Source organism: Phasianus colchicus, chromosome 15 (genome assembly GCF_987193195.1).
Source record: "Phasianus colchicus chromosome 15, bPhaCol1.hap1.1, whole genome shotgun sequence".
Taxonomy (NCBI): domain Eukaryota; kingdom Metazoa; phylum Chordata; class Aves; order Galliformes; family Phasianidae; genus Phasianus; species Phasianus colchicus.
In genome coordinates this window covers 7,780,416-7,805,031 of record NC_143450.1, presented here as the reverse complement: position 1 = coordinate 7,805,031, position 24,616 = coordinate 7,780,416, and the positions used below count along the sequence as shown (strand labels likewise).

The following is a 24,616-nucleotide window of genomic DNA, read 5'->3' as shown; positions in this document are numbered from 1 at the left end:
GCCCTCTGTGCAGTTCTGAAGGATTGATCATGTGGAAATCTGTTGAGAAAGGTCAAAAATCGGAAAACGGGGATTTTTTTTTCAAAGTTCTAATGATGCAGAGCTGCATAATAATCTCCCCGTGAACCATAAACATAATAAAAGCTGAGGCCATTTCTAACATAATCTCTATCAGCAAGATGCCAGCGCTTTTCCAGATTTCCTAACGGGTCCCTGCTAATTCCATGCCAAAACTAGCAGTGGATTTCTTCCTTTTAATCTCCCCTAATGCCTTATTCGATTATTGTCACTGCTCTCCGACCGCGCACCGTCCCTTCAAACCCTAATTCCCCCACCGAGGCGGTCACATCGGGCTGAGCGGCGGCGGAACCGGAGGGCGCGCACAGCCACAGCCACCCCCACCCGCCCAGCACGGACAGAGCGCGGCCGAGGACCGCGGGGACGGGGCCGAGCCAGCCGGGCTCCGTGTCCTCACCCGGCAGAGCCGCCGGCCGACAGGGGAAGGATGAGAGCCCAAACTTGCTCCAGGTGACGGATCCGAGGGCACCTGAGCGTCCTCGCGCAGACCTGAGGCATGGCTTTGCTCATCGCTTGGGTCTGCGTAGCTGTGAGGTGAGTGAACACATCGCCCCGGACCCCAGAGCATCCCCTCAACGCGGAGCTGCCGGCGAAGGGTCACCGGGCCGCCTCTCCTGCCCTGCTCTCCCCGAGGGGCGCGGGTCTGGCGGGCGGGTTCAAGCGGGACGCTGACGGCGGAACTCGCCTCTCCCCGCAGCATCGAGAAGGCGCTGGGGGGCCAGGGCGACGGGGGGGACCTCTACTCGGAAAACATCACTCGCATCCTCGACAAGCTGTTGGACGGCTACGACAACAGGCTCCGGCCGGGATTTGGAGGTAGAAGGGGAAACTCCCGCCCCGTCGGGGCGGTGGGGGAGCGCGTCGGCTCCCGGGCATCGGGCTGCTCCCGGGCGGGCGGAGGGTCGCGGCCCGAACACAGCGTGGGGGGGGGAGGAGAGGTGGAGATGAAAACCGGGACGCGGAGCAAAGTTCCCGTGCTCCGGCAGCCCGCAGCCGCCGGCTGGGGGCCCGGCCCCGCTCCGCTCCGCGCCCAACTCGTCTCCGTGTCCCGCAGGTGCCGTGACAGAAGTCAAAACGGACATCTACGTGACCAGCTTCGGGCCGGTGTCCGACGTGGAGATGGTAAGGGCCCCGCGCACTGTCCCTGCTCTCCTTTCCCGGGATTCATTACGGTGGCATCTGAGCTGTCCGTCATTAGAGCAGATTACGAGCTTTAATCTTCTTGACAATCTCTACGGCCCGGCAGGGCGCTTTGGCTGGAGCTGCATATAGCTATTTCCCCAGCGCAGTCACCCGGCGCAGCCCCGTGGCCCCAAATGAAGCTGGGCATCGAGGGCGACGCTCACCTCCACTGAGGCACACGGAGAGGTTAAAGATGCCTCCTGAACCTTATGAACAGCTGGCACAGAGGTTGGCTAGAAGGCCGCGTGGTAGGAGACAACCTGCCATGCAGCAGCAGAGATAGTGCTGCTTGTCACAGCGGCTCCTCATCATGCTGGGAGCCCCAAAATTCAGGTAGCTGCAGACTTGGGTAAACTCCACAGATTATGGCAGCAGCTCCCACAGAAAGGGTGAACCATCACCGCTCTCATCCTGAAAATGGATTTCAGTTGCTACTTTTGCCTTTGTACCTTTCCTCCAATACCTGCTCAATAAAGGCAGCGTTCCACTGTGTGACCCTAAAGGCACCCAAAACTTTTCTACCTCTCTTCGTAAGTCAGTCTAGGAGAAAGCATAGAGAAGGTGTGCTTTCATTCATATCTGACTCCTGCCAAGGTTTAGCTCAATTTTCTGAATGACTTTCTCAGGTTTCTGAATGGTTGGGACAATATTGAGAATCTTTAAGAACATCTAACATAAACTTGTCAACATAATGTTACTGTAATTCATATTTTCCATATCAGTCCTTTCTTCATGACTATGCAAAAAAAGCTGCAATGGAGGCCATGATTATGTGCTTTTGTTCCTGGCAGCTAGACATTAACAGTTTGTTTTTGCACTTTGAAAGGATACAAAAGTAGATATTTGTATTTCTCTTTGGACCACAACTTCAGTCGCTTTGAATTAAATTATTTTCTATAAGAGAGCTATGGGATTATTTTTTTTTTACATCAAGTTATCTGTTCATTGGTTAACTTGCAACTCCTCTGGAACAATCATAAAAAAGTGTGATATATTTCTCATGAACTACTTTCTTTTTTTCTTTTTTGCAACTACTTAATCATAGTAATAGATTAGATCTAATAATAGATCATGCCTCTAAGCAGTAAATTAAAAGCCATTAACATGTGTGTTAGGGTCTTTCATGGAGTTACTCTACATCCAGCAGCTTAGGACCGCTGACCCTCTATAATTCATCTATTTATTTTCCATAGGAATACACAATGGATGTCTTCTTCCGGCAGACGTGGACTGATGAGAGGTTGAAGTTTGGTGGGCCAACAGAAATTTTGAGATTGAACAATTTAATGGTCAGTAAAATATGGACACCAGACACGTTTTTTAGAAATGGAAAAAAATCAATTGCTCATAATATGACAACTCCTAACAAACTTTTCAGAATTATGCAGAATGGAACTATTCTTTACACAATGAGGTGAGAGCTTATTCTTCTGCTTTTAGTTGACCTTAGTTGACCATTCAACAGTTTTCCAGCATACCATTTATTTTTGACCGTCATCTACTTCAATGTTTTCTAGACTAACCATTAATGCTGACTGTCCTATGCGGCTGGTGAACTTCCCCATGGATGGACATGCTTGCCCTTTGAAGTTTGGAAGCTGTATGTTTTTCTATATCCTTCAATTACATATAGTAATACAGTTGGTCTCCACGTCTCCGTGTACATGAGATCAGAAGTGAGATCCTAGCACACTTAAAGTCTCTTATATTTTTACTCTAGAATCTTACTCTTTCCTCTAAAGTTCAGACAATTCTTAGGCATATGGATATGTTCTCTGAAGGATGACTGTAACAAATTATTAGTATTCAAATTTGTTCCTTTTACAAGTCATAAAATCTGTACTACATTTATTAAAGTCTAGTTTTATAAAATGAAAACATTTAGACAATTTGTGGCAATCAATGCATGTATTTAATAGCAAATTAAAAGCAAAAGTTAGTACCTATCAGTTCTCATCTCAGCCATTCTCTGCATTCTGTTATTACTTTTTTTTTTTTTTTTTTTTTTTGGTCATTCATTCATTCATGCTAAATTTACTGGAGAAGGATGCAAATTTCTATGGATATTTGACCAGTGGGATCATGCTGCTTCTGTTTTTTTAATAGCTTATAAATCATATCATTTATATTGGTATTTTTTCCTTGTGTAACTCAGATGCTTACCCAAAAAGTGAAATAATTTATACATGGAAAAAAGGACCCCTGCATTCTGTAGAAGTACCACAGGAGTCTTCCAGTCTCCTCCAGTATGATCTCATAGGACAAACTGTATCTAGCGAAACAATTAAATCTAATACAGGTAAGATCTAGCCATATGGGAACTACATAAACCATCTTGAAAATAGATTACAGACTTTTTCATTCAGTATATAATTGCATTGCTGTAATTGCCTTTTGTCATTTTTAAGACTAAAATGCTTGCAAAGAGTTTAGCTGTGGTCTCCTAAAAGACTCACATTAAGAATTCCCCTGGCTTCCCCATCCCAGTAAAAACAATATGTAAAAATTAATATTCTTCTTCTCTGCTTCCAATAGGTCACTTTACCTTTGTTGTCAATTTATTTTGATTATACATTTGAAGGCTTATCAGTACATTCGTTAGGACACAGTATCTTGAATTTAAGCCAATAATGTTTATCCATACATTGCCAAAATAATGCTGACATACTTGTCTCCTAACAGGTGAATATGTAATCATGACAGTTTATTTCCACTTGCAAAGGAAGATGGGATACTTCATGATACAGATATATACTCCTTGCATTATGACAGTCATTCTTTCTCAGGTCTCTTTTTGGATTAACAAGGAGTCTGTTCCAGCCAGAACAGTTTTTGGTATGCTGCATTAAGGTCTTTGAACACCTCAACATCATACATACCATTCATTCATCACTTTCATTGCTTGTTTGTTTTAGGTGAATATTCACTTCAGCTGCTCTATTTCCATCTCCAAAGGAAAATAGGCTACTATCTCATTCAGACATACATTCCATGCATCATGACTGTAGTCCTGTCTCAAGTTGTGTTTTGGATCAACAAAGAATCTGTTCCAGCAAGAACCGTGGCTGGTATTCATGTTTTGTTTCTTCTGTCATTCGTTTCATCACTGTATTCAATCCACTGTATTAAACAGCTACAGTAATCTGGTGGGCATTAGCCTTTAAACTGAAAAAGGCAGAAAGCACTTTTCAGTGAACAAAAGCATATACTAAAAACTAAACCAAATGATATTTAATCTTCTCACCAGAGTCAGAACTATTTATACAGAATGTTTGTTAAGCCAGACTTACTTGTGGTGGTTTATCTTCCCAACATTTTTTTTCCCCAAGGAAATGACAATTTCAGAGTAAAAGTCAACTTTCCATTTATTAAACAGGAATTTTTCTATTGACCTGTTCTGTTGTGAAATTAACCCGTGCCCAAGTGGCTGTGTTTTTTTGGGTTGGAACCATGTCTAGCACTCATTCTGAAGCATTACTCTCCGTAGAGGTATCTAAACAACTACCAAGGACTTTAGAAGGATGAATTAGGTGAATGCATCTTGTCCCTAGCACAACTCGCAGCAGTAGCAAGGAGTATTTATACATATTGCATAGGCCTTTCCTTTTTCTAGTGGTTTGAATTAATTCTCCCCAAACTAAGGGCTTAGTCTGTTATTACATAAAGATCACAAACCCAGAAATAAAGACTTAATGTCGAGCTGAAGAGTAAATTTAGAATTAAGAGTAGAAAATATTTTAAGAAATAATAAAATAGACGCCTTACTTCTGGAAAATTAATCATTTTGTCATTTAAAAAGCATATGACAGTAGTTATTCCATTCTTATTTCTCCCAGAGAAGGTATAAATTTATATTCCATTCCAGTCCAAAATCCCATACATTCTAAATACCTTCGTTTAAGCAAAAAGGGCCAGTTTAAAAATGAGGAGGTAAGCATCCTTTCTGCATCATAATGCAAATACCTGAATTGTTAAGATTTTTCAGTTTTGCTTTTACGTTCTAAAACTGTGACAAAATTAAACAACATTATATTTTTATGAAGCACACCTTCTCAAAGTATAGGCTTGAGAGAAGTGAATGGTAGAAAAATAACAATAATGTGACCAAACCAATTTCTCAGAGAAAATCACTTAGCAAATCTACTTACCTCCAAAGGAAGCCAGTTATCTTTTGCAGATAACGTTATAGTGAGATAAATTAATGTTCATAAGCATCTTTACAGAAATACAGATGAAAAATAGGAAAAAGATATTATTGTGCTCTTTATCATAGTGACATTGGAAAGAACAGCAGATAGGCAATATGAGATTCCTTATTTTGTGTGGAGCTTCTGTATGTAGGTATGTTTATACATATGTATGTATACGTATCTTTTTGTAAAGCATGGTGTTATCAGACATTACTTGGTGTAAGAAGCATGGTTATTTGAGGCCAGGTTCTATGTATGACCTGTTAAAGTATAAAATGCTTGGAACCATATAACAATGGCTGTAATTTCACATTTTTAGGTACCTTTATGTAATCTTTTTTTAGTTTGGCAAAAACTTTTCTTATTTTGCACAGGCCCATATTTGGCCAGCTTCTACCCTCCTAGTAGATCACCCTTGAAATTTTAACTTATTATCTAGTTATTAACTTTATGTATAACTTCTCAGATACAGAAAGTTTTAAATTATTTTTAAAGAAAAAGTAGCATTTCAGTATTTGCATTATGTACCAGATTTTTCAAAATGGAAAGACAATCATCAGTTACACACTTTACCAACTGTAATGTGGCATTCTGTTTGATAAAGTAGTTTTCCACAGTGCAGAACATTTCATCAAAATTCACATTGAGAATGTTCTTATCTATATCTCTAATAGAATAGGAGTCCTATTCCTAAGTTTAAATTCCTGCTGTAGAAGGTTTTTATTCAGACACAGAAAATATCTTTTTTTTATTATTATTAACTAGCACATGGGCAGATCTTAATCTAATCATGCATCATATTGAAAAGTTCATTCTGGATGTTTGAAATTGAAATTTATCTCAGCATAGTTGCACTTAGGTTATTAAATGAGTCTGGCAGACTTGGGAGAAGTAGATATCCTACATATTTTTATATATCTTCTATTTGCATTTCATTAAAACATGTTAAGTAGTGACATTGAGAATTACTTGATCTCAGACAGCTGGCAAGCTACATCATGTGAGAGAGTTGCAAAAAAATCCTGAGAATAATCAAGTCACCCTGCAGTATGCAATGACACTGCATCCTTTCCACTCAGTATCATTCATAGCATATTGATTCATCATTGCAACATGACATGATAACATCTTTTACTTTCCCACCTACCCTTTTCCAACTGCAGAAAGGAGCAGAAGAGGGTATTCTCCTGCTTACTGTCTTTAAATACCTGTATTTTTCAGATTCTACCAGGCATAATTATAAGTAAACATGAGTCACAGAGGCTTGTATGTTTTAACAGATCAGTTTGCTCTTGTATCAGGCAGCAGTGGGAAGTAAGTATACTTCCCACATGATTCATGCTGTACATTCCAAAACAGAAAAAATAAGTTTATGATAGATGTGAAGAATACTTATGGGGCTCATAAGCTACATGATCAGATTTTTTGTGTGTGTGAAAATACATAAGAAGTTCTAGAGAGGTGCTTTTTCCCATCATTACACATTTGTAACTATGGGAGCATTCAAATCAATATTATGTTAGTGAATCTTTAAAAATGTATTCAGGAATTAAAGATCACTGTACAGAAGACCAAACTCTTGTTACTAGAAATATTTGGATCGTAGCCTACCACTGATTTTAATGCAAAAATCCAATGGATTCAGTGAGAGTTCTGTAAGCCACTATCTGTCTTATGCAACAATAGGAGATAGGGAGGATCATAACACTGCTAGAAAATCATGTCATGTTAATTTACTTTTCTGTCAAACATTCCACTTAAGAACTCCTCAAGTAAAGCATCTTTCTGAGCCTGAGCCTGGGTTTTGTTATACCCATGCTTTATCACCATTCTAAGAAACTGCAACTTGTAGTTTGTAGTTATCCTAACTTCCAGTCTGCTTACTGTATTAAGGAAGTATATTTTTAGATACTCGAGTCACTAAACATTAATTGCATAAGAATACGAAATACTTAAGACTTGTTAGTTACTTGAACAGTGATTTTATGTTATGTATGTATGTACATAAACACACATAGATACATACAGATGAATTTAAGAACTGCAAGGATGAAGCAAAATTCTAATGCCTGTTTTCTCTCTTATTTTCAAGGAATTACTACAGTTCTAACAATGACCACTTTAAGCATCAGCGCACGCCATTCTTTGCCCAAGGTGTCCTATGCTACTGCCATGGATTGGTTCATAGCTGTGTGCTTTGCCTTTGTCTTCTCTGCACTTATTGAGTTTGCAGCTGTCAACTACTTTACCAATCTTCAGACTCAGAGAGCAATAAGGAAGGCAGCAAGGGCAGCAGCACTGGCAGCAGCACTATCAGCAGCAACTGTACCGGCAGAGGACGAGATTGTCTCGGTAATTGCTTGCTTTTCTGATAATAAATATCATATAGGGAGAGGCAGCTGAAGTAGTGAATGTGAAACCATATTAAAAAGTGATCTTAACCTGAAACAAATTATGTAACCAGATCATGTCTATTTATCAAAGACGTGGTTCTTTTTTACAGAAAATGAAAATACTTCATTTATTCAGACTGTTTATTTAAATCTAGAGAGATGTTTATTTGGTAATATATATAAGGAATGACACTGGACTGCTACCCATAATACTTTCCTTGAGCAGTGCTGTAGGCACTGTGGCCAGGCAGCTGTGTTATTTCCTTGAGTAAGTGTGCAGAATTTGTGGGACACCGTAGTGTGCAAGCAATGTGTGCACAGGCCAGATGATTATAGGATCACTGTAGTATCCTGGCATATACCATAAGTGGGTCATCTGGAAGAAGAGAAATTATCCTTTACATAAACTTGGCATCTGTTACTTTCATAAAATCTGTGTTGGAGGAAGCTTGGGGAAATAAAAAAAAATGAAAGTGTAAACATAAAGTTTAGGGATAGATTTCAGTACATGTGACAGATAAGAAAGCTTTCTAGTATTGAAAAACTTATGTCCAAATTGCTTGTAATTGTATTCCTTACATTTTAGGATAAGTACTTAATGTTGTTTCACCAGCCCTCCTGCTTGCAGAATCAGTTTTACTACCATCACGTTACCCATTTTGAGAGGAATAACAGAATTTGAATGATCCTTCCAAAACCATTGGGTCTGCAAATTTAGTAGGAGACTAAAAGCACACCAGGGTAACAGCGTAACACCACTCCAATCATGTGATCGTTTTTCCACATTTCCTCATAACTGTTGAACGTGTAACATTTTGGTACATTTAAAGTGTTAAATGTATAATTAATAAGTTCCATATAATACAAAATCAGAGTTACAAAGCATCTTGCTACTGGTCCTCGTTGGAGCTAATCATAGAATGGCTTGGGTTGGAGGTGACCTTAACAGTCATCTAGTTCCAACCACCCAGCTGTTGCTAGGGTTGCCACCCCCTTGATCAGGTTGCCCAGGGCTCCATCCAGTCTGGTGTTGTTCAGCTCCAGGAAAGGGCACCTATGGCTTCTCTGGGCAGCCTGTGTCAGTGCCTCATCACCCTCTGGGTAAAGAATTTCCTCATAGCATCTAATGTAAATCTCCCCTCTTTTAGTTCTAAACCATTCCCTCTTGTCCTATCAATATCAGGCCTCATAAAAAGTTGGTTTCTTTCTTGTTTAAAAGCATCCTTTAAGTACTGAGAGGCCTCAGTTCAGGCACTCTAGAGCCTTCATTCTGCAAGCTACACAAGCCAAGCTCCCTCAACCTTTCTTCATAGGGATGGTGCTCCAGTCCTCCGAGCATCTTTGTGGCTCTCCTCCGGATCCATTCCAAGAGCTCTGCATCTTTCACGTGCTGGTGGCTCAAGGCCTGGATGCAGTACTTCAGAGGACTCGTAAAGGCAGAATAGAAGGGAAAAATCCCATCCCTCGCCCTGCTGCCACCTCTAGGGATGTAGCCCAGGGTACTGTTGGCCTTCCAGACTGCAAGCACTGTTTCACATCCAACTTTTCATCTGCCAGTCCTTTTCCATAGGGCTGCTTTCAATGAGTTGTTCTTCTCCCAGTCAGTAATTGTATCTGGGACTGCCTTAACCAAGATGGAGCACCTTTCGTTTGGCCTTGTAAACCTCATTAGGTTCACATGGTCCCACCTATCAAGCTTATCCATGTTCCTTTGGGTTGTGTTCCTTCTGTCTGTAGTTAAGGAAAAGAATAAAGGCCATGCCAGATGCACACTGGCCAGTTGGCAGGGAAGTACTGGGCTTGTAAAACCACACGACTGTTAATACTTTTTTTTTTTTTCCTTTTTTTTAATATTAAAAACAGTAATTGAAAAGAAATGTGTAAGACATAACAAGAAAACAAAAAATGCATTTCATTTTCACTAAATATGTAAATAGTAGAAGAATCAAATCTTCATATATTTTAATTCTGAAATACAGATTTTGTTTTTAATTCACCATTACATAAAAGAAATATAAAAGAAAGTAAAAAACAAAAAACAACAAAAAAGAGGTGGTCAGATTCAAGTGTTCACAGATTCTTGCACTGATACCTGACTGACAGCAGAAAAGCTGATTCAGTTTTGACAATATTTACAACTTTCAAATCTTCATTTATTTTAACCAATAAACTTTATTTATAATTATAATTTATAATTATATTTAAACTTTACAAAACAAACAAACAAACAAAAAAAGAAGAGAGAAAAAGAGAGCATATGTTTGCTGATGACACCTATTTATTTACTCATATTCCTGTGTTAGATGAAGGCAAAGGAGAAAGAGTTTCTCTGTATCATCACATAGATGAACATCCTATGCTGTCAGTAATCTAATTTCAGCTGAAACAGATTTGAACTCGCTGATTTGAGTGCTAACAATGTAGTTAGCACAGGCTGATTGCATGAGTGTATGTCTGTTTCCTCAGGATCATCATCCTCTACTGAACTCTATTCTTTTATAGTTATATTACTGATCTTCAAACAGTTTGTTTAAGTAAGGTACACAACTTAACATTCCATTCTTATTGTAGATTTAGGAGCTGTTTCAGAGGTCTTGAATTTTGCTTAGCTGGTTCCTCATCTCTGCCTGTAACTTTTCCATTTGTTTGCCCCTACGTTCTTTCTTCGCTTTTCCTTTTACAAGGCACAGTTCTTATTCTTTATCCTTTGCATAATTTATCCTGCCTTTCCTGTGCCTCTTTTTGTCTCTTCTCCTTCTCTTCCAATTCACTAGATAAAATGTATAAGATATGGATTTTCATATATTTTAAATCATTGTAACTTATTGTCTGCTCCATATGATTAAAAAAAAAAAATTAAAATTAAAATCTTTCCCTTCAGTCATGCTCTCAGCTTTAGTACCTTATTTTCCCCCTAATCTGTGATTTATTTACTTATTTGTTTGTTCTTCTACACAGAGTAGTAAAGTTTTCCATCCACTTACAATGCTAGTATTTTTATTTGCCTTTCATTTTTGAAATATGTGAAAGGTGTCAGGATTTTAGATACATGGAGGGTTATTTGTAGGATGAAGAGTAATGAACAGTGAGTCAAATATGCTTCTTGTCTTTTGTATTTGCAGATATCAGATGATATTTTACACTGAGAAAATTTCTGAAAAATGTAAAGAATTAATTAGTTCTGGAGAATCCAGAGGTAAAAGTAGAAAAGCGAGATGTTCTTATTAGGAAACTTTAATGGCTGCAAAACTGCCATTGCAACTCCTCTACTTGTAGCAGTAGTAGGAGCAAGGTATATGTTTTATACATTATATTGTCTTAAATTGTCTGAAATATGGCTAAAGACATTGTGGTGGGGATATCTGTGCCCTCTCTGGACTAGTTCTTTCTACACCTTCTACTATTTCAGGTAGGGCAGGCACAGAGAAATAGTTTTCATGCAAATGAAAATAAGAATTTAGAAAACTGTTGGAAGCTTTAGTTGCTTTCAGTGAAGGCCTGAACTCACCAAGATAAAGTATCTACAGAACATATTCAGTTTTTTTGTTTTGTTTTTGTTTTTAACAAATTAAATTAAATGTGTTTCCTGCAAAAAAAAAAGTATTTCAAAATGCTATCCAAAAGCCTTCTTGAGTCTAGTTAAATCTATTCAAAATCTTGCTTTATTCAAATAACAACTCTTTTTTCTCATGTTTTTATTAAATCCCCCAAAACTGTACATTCGGAAAATAGCAGTGGCAGCAGACAAAATTCTAATGAAGTAGGAGAAACTCTCCTAAAGTTTCTGGAATGAAGTGGTTTCAGTGAGAGTTACAATGCTGTGACTGCTTGCTCTGTTAACTGATGACAGCCCAGCATGCCTATTCTGGTTCTAGGCAAGCCACTCTATTTACCTCAGTTAACTGAGAGCAGAATTTGGCTTGCTCTCTCTGTCAGCTGCAGGCAATCCTTGTGTGAAATACAAAACTATGGGTGTTCCACTCCAAAATATGATGGCAACAAGCTGGGTGATCATCTGGACCCTGACAGAAGCCTCCTTTTATTCATATGGTGACAAGCTTGCTCTAGCTTGTCAAAACCAAATTTTTTTATGTATATACATATATGTATGTACATAAAGCATTTTGGCATTTGTTTTTTAATTCATTTCAAATATATTTTTCTTACATTAATCATATTGATTAATCATTATGTCTTTCTTTATCTAGTAAAACTCCAGTTCTAGGAGTTGCAGGGGAAGGGTAATTGGTGATACTGGCTGGAGTTCCCCATTTGAAGTAATGATTTGCAAGATGTTCAGGGAGCACCCAGGACAGGACAGGGAGAAAATACTGTGGATGAAAAGAAAGCTTTTCCATGTAAGACACTACATTTAAAATACAAAAGATTGTTACAGGGTTGTTGGTTGATTATGTTTGTTTTCTAAAAGGCCCGTTGTTTTAACAGAAAACAGCACAGAACAGTGAAATGCTGCTGGCAGAGCTTTCCTGTCCCTACGTATTGCCCTGTACCTCTTTTTCAAAATAACATGGCTTGAGCAGGAGAGGATTCTCATTCTCTTTAACAACCCTGCCCAACTGCGGAGCAGCCATATGTCATTTCTGTACAGAGGATTTAGTTTTATATAATTACGTCAGAATACAGTGAGTATGTTTAATGAGAACTGTAGTACAGTTGAAAGGAGAGCACTTCTATTCAGATTATCAACAACCCTTTATGAAATCATCCTAGAAAAGCTACATGCATTAAAAGCCTTATCTGAGAACATGGCACTTTCCATCAAATTAAAGAGTCCTTCCTGCTTCTGCACAACTGTAGGGTATCAAGTAGGCTATTTAAAACAAGAAACAACTTGCAATTGTATTGACTTTTTGTCATCTTTACAAGGAAAGTAGATGCAGATTGTTAGGTTCTACCCAAATTAAATACTTATCTGATTGGAAAAGCAAGTGCAGTACAGCAAGGAAGGTTGAGAAGAAGCTGAAATCGTATGTAAAAAAATACAGATGGAAAATTTGTTTCCTTGGCTTTAGATATTTTTGCTCAGTGTTGAAGTTTAATCCCTTTTTATTGCAGGGGGGCAGTGAAAAAAAGTAAAAGTCAAATAACAGAAGGATAAAAGCTCTGTAGTGCTGTTTGTACTGCAGACTGGCAGAATTTTCATTCCTTTCTCCCTACTTCCAATTCAGACTCCCACTAAACATCAGGGATTGCTCTAGACTGACACTGATAAGTTAAAGAGTCCAAACATGATGGCATATTTAAATTCAACATAAATATATATTTTGACAGAGGCTCTGTGCTAATTATGAGTTTTATGATGTGCTACGTCTAAATTTTAGGAAAAGGCTCTGCTATGGTGCAATCATACTGAAATGAGTAATGAAGTAACACTCTTCCCCTAACCACGTTCACCTGAGGCTTAGGCTATAATTTTAGAGACATGAATTTCAGTTTCTGCAAGTTAAGAAAGAATTTGAACATGGCTTTACCATGCTCCAGTTGATTAATTTAGCCCTTTTACCAGGTAAAGCACAAAGAAAAAACAATTTTGTGATGGGTAATTACTCATAATACGCCTAAAGGAAATTTAGAATGCCTAAAGAGATGCCTGAAGCTAGGGACTATTAATGATGCCTAAAGTACATTCAGCTGTTAACCATGCAGAATGCTGTTTACAAATGTTTATAACACACATTTTTTTAATCGCATCCCACAAAAGAGATATGTAAAGGAATATCTAAATTATGGGTTATAACAAATCTCTGACACGACATGGGCGCTTAAATTGCACATGACAGTAAGTATGGAGGTACCTTAATGCATACCCAAAAGGAGATCTTATATAATGTAGTGAACTTCCCTGCTGCAAGGTGTTGCATATAGATCATTCAGCAGCTAAGCAGAGGTTTTACAGATCATGCTGCTGTATGTTAGAGGCAAGTCTGAGAAGGATTTAGGGAGATAAACCGTGCTTAACTTGCTCTTTGGGAGCTATGTTACTAGTATGTGATTTCATGTACGTAATATGAATCACTGAAATTACTGAAACTGTAGCTACTGAGATGGTGAGAGAGGCAGGAGGGAAAAATATGCAGTTTAGTTTTCTGCCTTGTACAGACATGGAGCTTTGATCCTAGGGTTTTTGTCTTTTTTTTTGTTGTTTTTTTTTTTCTATTGTGATGCCAGCAAAATTCAACAGTCTTACTCCGATAAATTTTAAAGAAAAGGAGAGGGTTTTTTTCTAAACATTCAGAGTTTATTCTATCAAAACTCTTTCTTACTGCATGGTAGTCACAGCAGAAAGGGAGATAAGTGCAGAAAAGAGAGAAGTGAGGGCATACATATGTTTAAAATTAGTCAGTATTCACGTGCATATGTAAGATATTCCACTGCTAGATCCTATGTGTAGGATGTGTAAGAATACATATCTGCAGTATAAATGAAAAGAGAACAGTAGAGAATTAAAAATATATATATTTTAGAACTATCTTTAGAGCATTACCACAATTAGCATCTACAGAAAATAGAAAAAAAAAATGCATTTAGTCTAAGGTCATATATGCTGTATTTTTTATATCTAGAAGCAGAACAATTTGCTGAGAGCTTCCTAAGATGTTTTGAGCATGAGCACATTCTAGTGATATTGATGAGAGCTGTGAGAGATCAGCAGCATCTTTACAGTCAAGGATACTTTGTGAGCTTTCTAGGGCATCAGGTAGCTGAGCTGCAAAGCCTCAGTAGAATCTGGACAATACCTTACTAGTTTGTATGCCTACCAACCTCTGTCCAGTTTTATGGTACCTCACATTAAGCATCAATTTTGCAAGCTGTTCTGTGTCACTAGGCAGTCATATTCAGTGACAAGTTAAATTGCCTGATGGGACTAGCATTCTGTGTAAGTGCAAGAGTGCTCCTCTGTATCAAGTTTCAGTAAATGAATAAAATGCCTTCTTTTATTATGATCCACCGTGCCATGTCTCAGGCTTCCTGTTCTTGCTTTTGCTGTTTGTAAAACAGTTTTCACTATTTGACTGATTGTGTGCAAAACAGGAACTGGAATAGAGCACTCATTTCTGTTCTTCCTATTTTGTGTTTTTCAAATTGTCGTGATGTCATTGTAGGTAGAATTTGTTGTCAAACGGAACAGTGAAATCTAAAAATAGTAGACAAATTGTTGCAGCTGCTGTTCAGAAGGCAAATGCTGTAAGAAACGATACGATCTCTTCCTGCTGCCTCTTCCTCTTGGTTTAATAGTAAATTCTCATGAAAAGTATGGGTTGTTCTACAGCAGTAAGTCCGGTTTGCTGACACTTGCCAAATTGAGAAACATGTTAATTATTCTTTTCAGATAAATTGAGGCTTCTGTATCTTGGGTTGTGGTAGACAAGAAAATAGTCTTGACCCTTATTTTCTGGACTTGTACATGAGCATGTTAGTGTAAGAAATTACTTAGGAACCTTCTTAATAGCCTATAAAAGCACTTGAAGAGCATGGCCAGAAATAAATAAATAAATAAATAAATGAAAACAACTGTGGCATTACTGAAACAGTAAAATCCTTTCTGAATAATGAAATAAATTATTTTAGTTAGTGAGAAGTTATTCATATCACTCAATTGATAAAAATGCACTGAAGCAGGCATATAATCAAGTTAGTCAGTGTTCTCCCCAAATTCTGAGGATATAAGCTGACTTCAGGTCTTCTTGTCCTGTCTACTCTGAAATCATACAGTGAAATCATATCAAGGTAATCCTCCTTCTATTGCAGCACATAACATTTAATAAATAAATGGAATTATGACCAGGGCTACCCTTTTTCAAGTGCCTATCCAAAGGATCACAATGGTTTTACTACTTCTGCATTCTGAAATATGTTCAATATTCAACATAATCCACTGACCCTGTGCTACGTCTGCTCTGCCAACTATTTTAACTCCATCACATCAGCACAGTAACTTCTGATTCATGCCTGAGTGATCCAGAGCAGAATTTCACCCTCTTATATCAGAATATTGCAGATGAGAAGGTCTAAGGTTCTCTTTTGAGAAATCACTCCTTCTCCACAGAAGGTCAAGCTATCTTGCAGCAAAGCAAAAAACAAGCTACCTTACAACTCCCACAGCTGAGTTCAGCAAAGGGCATACAAGCAAAATGGAACAGCAACTTGACTGAAAAGCAGTGGCCCAGGCTCAGTCACCCTGTTTATAGCGTGGCATTACTATTATGATTAGTGCAAGTGGAAATGGATAACCCTCTTTCTGTTTCTGTGACACAGCTGTAGATCATCCTCCATTTAAAGCTGTCTGTTACTTGCTGTATAACTGGAAAATATAAAAACAAATATCTGCATTCCAGAGAGGTGCAAACCTAGAATAGGACATCTTAATGTGTAGTGCAAGGGGGAGGGCTCTAGCAAGTAAAAAGAGGTAATAGTTAAAAAATATATGCATATACAAAAATACCTTAAAAAAATAAATAAGATATCCTTCTCTTTGCCTTTTATGTAGGCTAAATTCAGCTGCAAGGAATCCATCCTCCCTAATCTCTGCAGATACTGGTCCATCCATCCCTGAGGAGAACTTACATTATAGCAGTGTTAACTTCTTCTCACAATCTGGCACTAATACTGCTAAAAGGATAATATCTGATAATGCTCATCTTTTATCTAGATATTCTGCCCAAGTACGTGTGTAGGCAATCTATTTCAGAAAATGTTTCTTTTCCTTCTACTAACCCCATCATTTATCAGACTAAATCGGTTTCCGTGCATAGATATCCTACAGGATCAAACCCTAAAATGCTGACAGTAATTTCAGTGAATGACTGTAATTAAATCACTCAGAAACAATGACTTTGGAGACTCTGATGTGTTATCTTGAGCCACCTGAACATTACTATTCTGCTTAAATTTACTTACACACTGTTGTACTGTGTGTTATTTACACTGCCTAAAATTTTCCTCATCAACTTCATTCAGTCATCTATGAAGGCTGCTGTGAAAGTAATGGCTCCTATTTTATTATGTTAGACCACAATATCAAAGGCAGATGTTCATGGGATGACAGTAGATGCTGAACCATCCCACCTATCAGTATTCCACTACATTTTGTTGCTGTGTGACAGATGGCAGCAGAAGGGCAGTCTGACAAAATGGCATCTGATATGGAAGTGCACATGAAGCAAAGGTGTGGAATTGAATTCCCCCACGTGGAAAAAACTGCACCCACTGACCCTTACTGAATATTTTTGGAGTCCCAGCAGTGAATGTGAGTGCAGTGAGGTGGTGGGTGGTACGTATCAGCAGTTGCAACAGTGACATGAAACATAAGTCAAGTTCTGGATGGCCATGCACAGCTGACACACCACAAGATGAAGAGGGTCGCAATCATCTCATCCATGCAAACTGACAGCTTACAATCAGAGAGCTTTGTATGGAGCTGAATATTGGCTTCAATATGTTGGAAACGATGGTGGAAACCTTGGAATATTGCAAAGTTTGTGCCAGGTGGGTCCCATGAATGTTCACAAAGGAACAGAACCTGGATCACATTATTATTGGTGACTAGACATGATGTCACCTCTAAGAACTGGAGTCAAAATGGCAGTGTGCAATGTAGCAACACATGAACTCTTCGCTGAAGAAAAGTTCGGGACACAGTCCTCAGTTCATGAAGTAACGTGCATGGTAAAGCTGTGTTCAGAAGAGATGACCTTCCTGGATTTCCTGGAACCTGGGCTAACCATCAACACTGATTGCTACATCATGATGCTGACTAAGCTGAAGGCTTGAAATTACAAAGTCAGGCCTGAGAAGAAGACAACATTTCTCTTGCAGTACAGTGACACCAGGCCCCAGTTTGAAGACTGTGGAGCACAATGTCAGTCTTGGCTGGACTGTTGTACGACACACACAGCATATAGTCTGGATTCGGTGCCTTCCATTTTCCATCTGTTTGAGACAATGAAAGACTGCATAGGCAACAGTATTCCAGGAATGAAGCCATCATCGAAGCTTGAAACAGTGGGCCATCTCCACTGGTGCTGATTTTTACAAGTGTGGCTTTCAGGCTCGTGTTCATTGCTGGCGAAAATGCATTGCTAATGGTGACTGTGTTGAAAAATAGTCTTTCGTAGCTGAAAATTTGTTCTGTCAAATAGTACTGCCTTCTTTGTGTCTATTGCAGCTTCCGTGGAAATAAATAGGGGGCATTACTTTTGGAGCAACTTACATACTTCTGTTGACAAAAAGAACTGCTTATTCAAACCCAGGAATAACTGTTTATGTTACACAATATTTTTCATCAGCAATCTGGGAATAAGTTTCACCATCTTTTATTGATGAAACTTTCGACATCAACTTAACCAAAATGTTACATAAGAATCTAAGGAATTTATACTGCACCCTACTGTCAGAAAACCTGAATACGTCATACAAAACCAAAAAAAACACAGCGTGATGCTTTAAGAATTCTTGTGTGTTTTCTCAGCCATCAGTAAAGTCTTTTGGTTACTGACAAGGAGAAATCTCTGACCTCTGAGTTCTTGCAAAACTCTTTTAAACTGCAACAGGGAAGATTTAGGTTGGATATTAGGAGGAAGTTCTTCACACAGAGGGTGGTGATGCACTGGAACAGGTTGCCCAAGGAGGTTGTGGATGCCCCATCCCTGGAGGCATTCAAGGCCAGGCTGGATGTGGCTCTGGGCAGCCTGGTCTGCTGGTTGGTGACCCTACGTGTGGCAGAGGGTTGAAACGAGGTGATCTTTGAGGTCCTTTTCAACGTAGGCCATTCTGTGATCACAGAAAAAATGGCAAGTTGGCTCCCAGATAAAACAGCTGTACATAATGAACATACATGTCAGCCTAGCGACTAACAGGTAAATTCTAAGAACTGTTATACAACTCTGAAGAATAATTGGACCTTGCTATGAGTACTTCACAAAATACAGGAGTCACTGAGTTTAATTTTACTATAAAATAAAAATAGTCTCCTAATAGTTAGGATGAGTATTTGTTTTCTGTTCTATGAGTAAAAGATAGAAGAGAAGCGTAACAAGCAGAAAACCTAGGATTTCTGAAGCCATAAACCAACTCTCTCTTTTTTCTCCTCAGCATTCTGACTCCAACTGTAATCTGAAGAAGCGAGTAAACTCTGTAACATCTCAGGCAGATCAGTCTCCTGAAGCCAGCATAATATCAAACAGTGCATCCCAGTGTCAACCTGCGTCTGCTCCTCCACCAGCCCCCCCAGCACCACCACCAGTCGGAGGCACGAGTAAAATAGACCAGTATTCTAGGATCCTCTTTCCAGTGGCATTTGCAGGATTCAACCTGGTATACTGGGTTGTCTACCTTTCAAAAGACACTATGGAAGTGAGTATTAAAATTTCAGCATAATTATATGCTTGTAATGTATATATGTAACATGTTTTGTTTGCCAGTATTATTTAAATTGTTCATTTGCTGATGCAGCTTCAGTTGATCAGTACTTTCTAAGTAAAGTTTATATTAACCTTTCTCTAAAAAAGAACAGTCACTTCCATTAAAATGTAGAAAGCCTATTCAAAGGTGAGAAATGTAAACCCTTCTACACTATGACAGAACACAGAACAAGGAAAATTATGTAAGACGATGTATGAGACCATTCTCAGCAAACATATCAATCTTAAATCTCCCATTTTTCCATCTTCCTGTCTGCAGCAGAGAATGGTAAAGTTAACTGTTGCAGCAGTGCAGTAAAGGAGATTAATATCAAAAGGAGAACAATAATATCTGCTAAGATACTAAGACAGTTGCAACATACACTTAGTGAATTGAGAGTCCCTGTTTTTACACTTTTTAAAACCATTTTTTCCTCTTTCTCCTTAATGGAACCATTTTATGCCAATAAAGCTGCTAAATTCCTTACTTAAGCTTGTCAGAATCTAGCTGAGAGTTACTGAGTCTTCAGATATCTGTGAAGTGTAGAAGAGTTGTGTACCCTGAAGACTGAGCACTTCTGGTACGGTCACTGATTAGATTATGCTTTCAAGCAGTTATACTTCTAGTCTTTAATGTTTTAATTCTTTATTTTTCCTTTTTGTCTAAATGCAACTAATGGTGTCCCATCTCTTTGGTGAAAAACATATATTCATTTGCCTTGTTTGTTGCCATAGAGTTTTTGAATCTCACTGTACACTGCAGTCAAAATGATTGGTACACTTAGCTTTATTTAGGACAGCTACAGAGATAATGATGGTGTTTGGACAGTATTGAAAGCACAAAGTCCCTGTATCAATAATAATAGGAGCTAGCAATCTGATATAAGCAGTGTGCAAGTTTAACATTCATTTCCTAAATTAGAGATAAAGACGGCCAAGGGAAATCTCTTAGAGAGCCAGAAGATACTGCAGTTCAAAGTAACAAGATGGTGCTGATCAGCTAATGGATGCCATCTTAACTCTACTTGAAGCAGAGGCTACTAGCCCCTAATTTTGCTGATTTTTGCTACTAGTATGATTTGGGAAATGCTAAGAGGGAGTGTGCTGCCAAGCAGCTTGTGTGAAATCAGGAGGGCAGGAAGATAGGAGGCACTGTCTCTTGCAAACGTTCCTGCAGATGTCTCTCTCAAGAGGTCACAGCTGCTACCTCCTGGCCACTCAAAATCTGCCCAATGCTAAATTTAGCATTTGTGCCAGAGATACTGATCCTGCTATTAAAATACTGACTATGTGTGCACATTACTTATATCAATCAGAGAAGGAAAACATAACAAAGCTCTTGTATATTCATTACAGCTTCTGTTAAGAGGCCAGTTTCTTAGCTTGTGTAGCTTGCCATAACTTCAGTGATTTCCTTCAACCATTCACATTTTGGGTATAGAAATGCTTGGAACATATTTGCCATTTTCCCTTGTTAGTGATGAAATATTTATACTTAACCTTGTATATTAATAGTTGTATCGGAACTAGGCTTCTAAAATACCTCAGAGAACTAAGACCTAGAGCTGAATGTAGATACTTTTAAAATTCCACTTTCACAAGCTCACTAACCTGCTCACAAATGCACTGATTCTTATAGAATGACAGAAATCCAGCAACAAGATTTAGAGAACAGAACAGTATTAACAGCCAGGGTGATTCAAGTGGTGGAGAATTAAACAGTTATGTAAACCACTGCTCAAGTTCTTCATGAATTGAATTTTCCTGTTAGTGTGCTCAGTTGTAACTAATATAATCATGATATACCTTGGTAGGTTTTTAATTTGATGCACTTTATCCTTTTACCAGTTCTTACTTTCATGGAAAACCAAGATTGTTTTTGCTTTAAAACAAAACAAAACAAAACTTATTTTCAAAAAAGTAAGCCTTTCTATTCAAACAGAGGAGACACAAAAGTTAGGTGAGTGAAGCATGGCATTCTTAAAGGCCACTTGAACTCCACTCACAGTCTCAAGCCAAAAAGATTAGTATTGATAAGGTATTACTCAGTTATGAAATATGACTCTTTGAGAAGAGTGTATTTTGTGAAATATTTCAGGTATATTAGCAATTTTTTCTTTTTGAGTCGCTAATTAGAGTTCATTTGGCTTCTGTTTAGAAAACAAATAGAAAAATATCGAATCAGTTCACCAAAATAAACAAATTTCCTGTGCAGAAATATTGACAGATGTTTAATAATGGCAGCAGGGCTGTCCCATTTATTATATGAAAAATTAAAGCATTAAAATTGCACTAAGAGGAATTACTACTCCCTGACTACATAAGGTCAGTTTGTAATTAATTTGTATGAAAGGTTTGAGAATGTGACATCCATGGAAAATGAAATACATGTGTTTCTATGGCATGTGTTTTTCTCTATCTGCCATCCAGAGAAAGCTCTACATAGGAACAAGCAATACATGTTTGTCCAGATTATCCAAATAGAGAATATCCTGAAGGGAGAAAAAAACAAACAGTCCAACAATAAAAGAAAAAGCTATTCTTTTTATTTTGTCACACATACACTTTTTTGCTATTTATTTCTTAAATCTTGATTGGTCTTAGAGCTGAACACTAATTTATAATAGTGATTTTGACAGGTGAATTGCATGCTTGCTCTATTTTAATAATTTTAAAATATACCTGATTTAGAATGTAAGATGTGTCCCTTTAATTGTAAGTATTTGGTCTGTTTGTCACGTCATTCATAATGCATGCACTGTTCTCACATCTCCTTATATATATCCTTCCTAAAGTAACCTGTTCCAGTGCTTTATATTCATCATACTATATTACAGTTTTTAATGTAATAAAACACAGAACGATGTCTGTGTTAAGCTCATGATGTTAAACCTTTAATGATGAACAACAGAAAAACAGGCAGAGAGGCCAACTTTTATGGCTGGGGACAGAAGGTAAAATATAATTGAATGTGTTAAATGTGCTGATTCCCAGAGAAAAGCTGAACACACAGAGCACAGTATCATGGCAGAAAATGAGTTATGTAGCAGGTTGAAGATGAAATGCCAGTGACGAATGGTCAAGTGGGAAGAGAGAAGGACAGACAAACAAGATCTTGTAAAGTATCTAATTGTATTAGATACAATTAGAGCATGTTGTGCATTATGCTTCAGTTTGAACACTAGAAAAACGATGTTCAGTAGGAAGTAGTCATTACTATATATACTTACTATTGAGCTTTGATGGTCCAGCTAATGAGCATCAGATTCTGAGAAGATTCTCCCTTATAACGTAGTTCTTTTTTAAACCTGTTGAGGTTGATGTCAGAAGTCAGGTGATGTTGTTGGTTACTTACACTGTTGACAAATGACAGCTTAAACCTCTCTCTTAAATTTTCCTCCAGTTTTTTGAACCAACTGCAATGCACCTCCGAAATGATCATCAGACCAACTGAAGAACAGCAGTGCTTAAAAGAAATCACTGAAGGTCTTCTGGAGTTAAAGTAACTTCAAAGGAAACAAGTGCTCTCAGTTTTCAAACACTGAGTATTTACACTGGGTATCACCTGGAAACAAACACTGGACAAATAAAAAAAGATTGAAACTGCACAGAGTTCTAACAAAATTTTGATTTCTTACGGTGATTCTAATATTAAATTTAGTGTTAAATTATTTTGTTCAGTGGTCAAAGAAAAGATTTGTATGTGCTGTAGTTCTGTTACAAATAACTGAATGTTTACATTGATACAAAATATCAATAATAGAATTATTTCTCTTAAATGCAATGAAGATTACTTAAGGAAGCCACATTCAAAACTCATAAATTAGCATTCTTTCACTGAAATGCAAGGACCCACACTGATGTGCAGTCAAAATTGGCCCCAAAATAATGCTAAAAAATCCCATGGCATTGTTGTAACATTTTCATAGATCAGATGAATGATGAATCCTGGTTTTCTGTAATTTATCTTCATATCCTTTAATATTTTTTGTGGGGGGGAAAAAAATAAAAAGAACAAAATAGAAAGGACTGGTTACGTATTTTATCTGATTAGTTACCCTGTTGTTTTTTTCTCTTGTTGTTGAGAGCGACCACGGTAACTTACAAGGTAATTACAAGCAATTTCTGGGCAGCAACTTCTGGAAGTACAGCACTGATGCCAGAGAGTTTTCATGGTCAAAAGCAGAATGGATGGAAAGATGCAGCTCCCCATCAAGCTAAGTTCAAGAAAGTCTCAATTGCTGATTAGGGAACAAGTTCTGTTTTGTCAGCTGATTCTTTGGACCTGTGCATAGCAGACTCCCTACAACTTTTTCTAGAGGCACATTATTGCCAGCAAATTCAGAATTGAAAGGCAGCGTGGATTTTATTTCTCACTCTCAACAAAAGCAGTCACATTTATTTGGTTTATCATCCATCTCCATAGTCCTTCTTAATTACATCATTAGGAAATATACGCCTCATCAAATCAAATTCAAGCCACCTTTGTTGCAGGTATAATGTACACTGGTGGGAATCAAAAGTACAAAGATCTTAGATGTGGCCAAATATAAATTGAAGCATACTATCCTAAAATCATTTGAAGTGTAATATGAAATGCTGCATTGATTTGAAAAAGTCAAGGTCTTTTGTCTAAGTAAATATCTTAGTCACTGAAAAAGTACTTAGGGGTTGGTCAGTCAACCCCAGTAGATTGTTAAGTGCTCTGCTGGCTTCACTGACACTAGAATAATTGTAACTGCCTGATGAGCTACTGTGTAATCAATGAATATACAGATGCTATAATTAAGAAACGTACGGGAAAGTTAGGCTAAACAGGTTATCATGCTAAAGAAGAACAGATGGAAAGCTTAACCTTGTCTTGGGCTCACCGAAAAGACTCCAAGAGGAGTGGTCTCCAAAATGGATCCTTCCCCACTGGCAGCCAGCTCTTAAATGAGGTCTAGGAGAGGTGCAGCCAGGCTGCACCCCTTCCAGTAGCACAGGAGAACTGTCTTCACCTGTGCTCCCAGGTGACTCATTGCTCACCTCAGGTGGTGAATCAGAGATTCAGGCCATGATTCAGCAGTTCCCATACAGCTAGCTAGCTCCAACTGTTTTTTCTCATGTTTCAAAAGAAAGATGTAGCTTTTACTAGTGTAGTAGCTGCACTGAACACATGAAATCACTTTTCTTCATGTTGTATGACTTAGTTACAGACAATTTAAGTAGACTTGAATCAATCATAACTCTTGTCTGCACAGAGATGTCACGTGTTCGTAATTTGTTTTTTCTTGACTGGCAACAGGCTAATACACTTGCACATATTTTTAAGTGCTCTAAATTCTGCCTTCGCTCTGCTTTAAAACCAAAC

General features: G+C 38.1%; 1 protein-coding gene across 1 annotated transcript; it reads left to right on the top strand.

Annotated features, from left to right (window-relative positions):
* The first annotated feature begins 574 nt into the window (after positions 1 to 574).
* On the top strand, positions 575 to 22,717 carry GABRA6 (gamma-aminobutyric acid type A receptor subunit alpha6). The gene is made up of 10 exons (XM_031597906.2): positions 575 to 612; positions 776 to 894; positions 1,133 to 1,200; positions 2,454 to 2,674; positions 2,778 to 2,860; positions 3,416 to 3,559; positions 3,943 to 4,095; positions 7,543 to 7,802; positions 18,956 to 19,216; positions 22,667 to 22,717. Exons 1-10 carry the CDS (start codon positions 575 to 577, stop codon positions 22,715 to 22,717), a joined length of 1,398 nt encoding a protein of 465 aa, XP_031453766.2.
* The last annotated feature ends 1,899 nt before the right edge of the window (positions 22,718 to 24,616 follow it).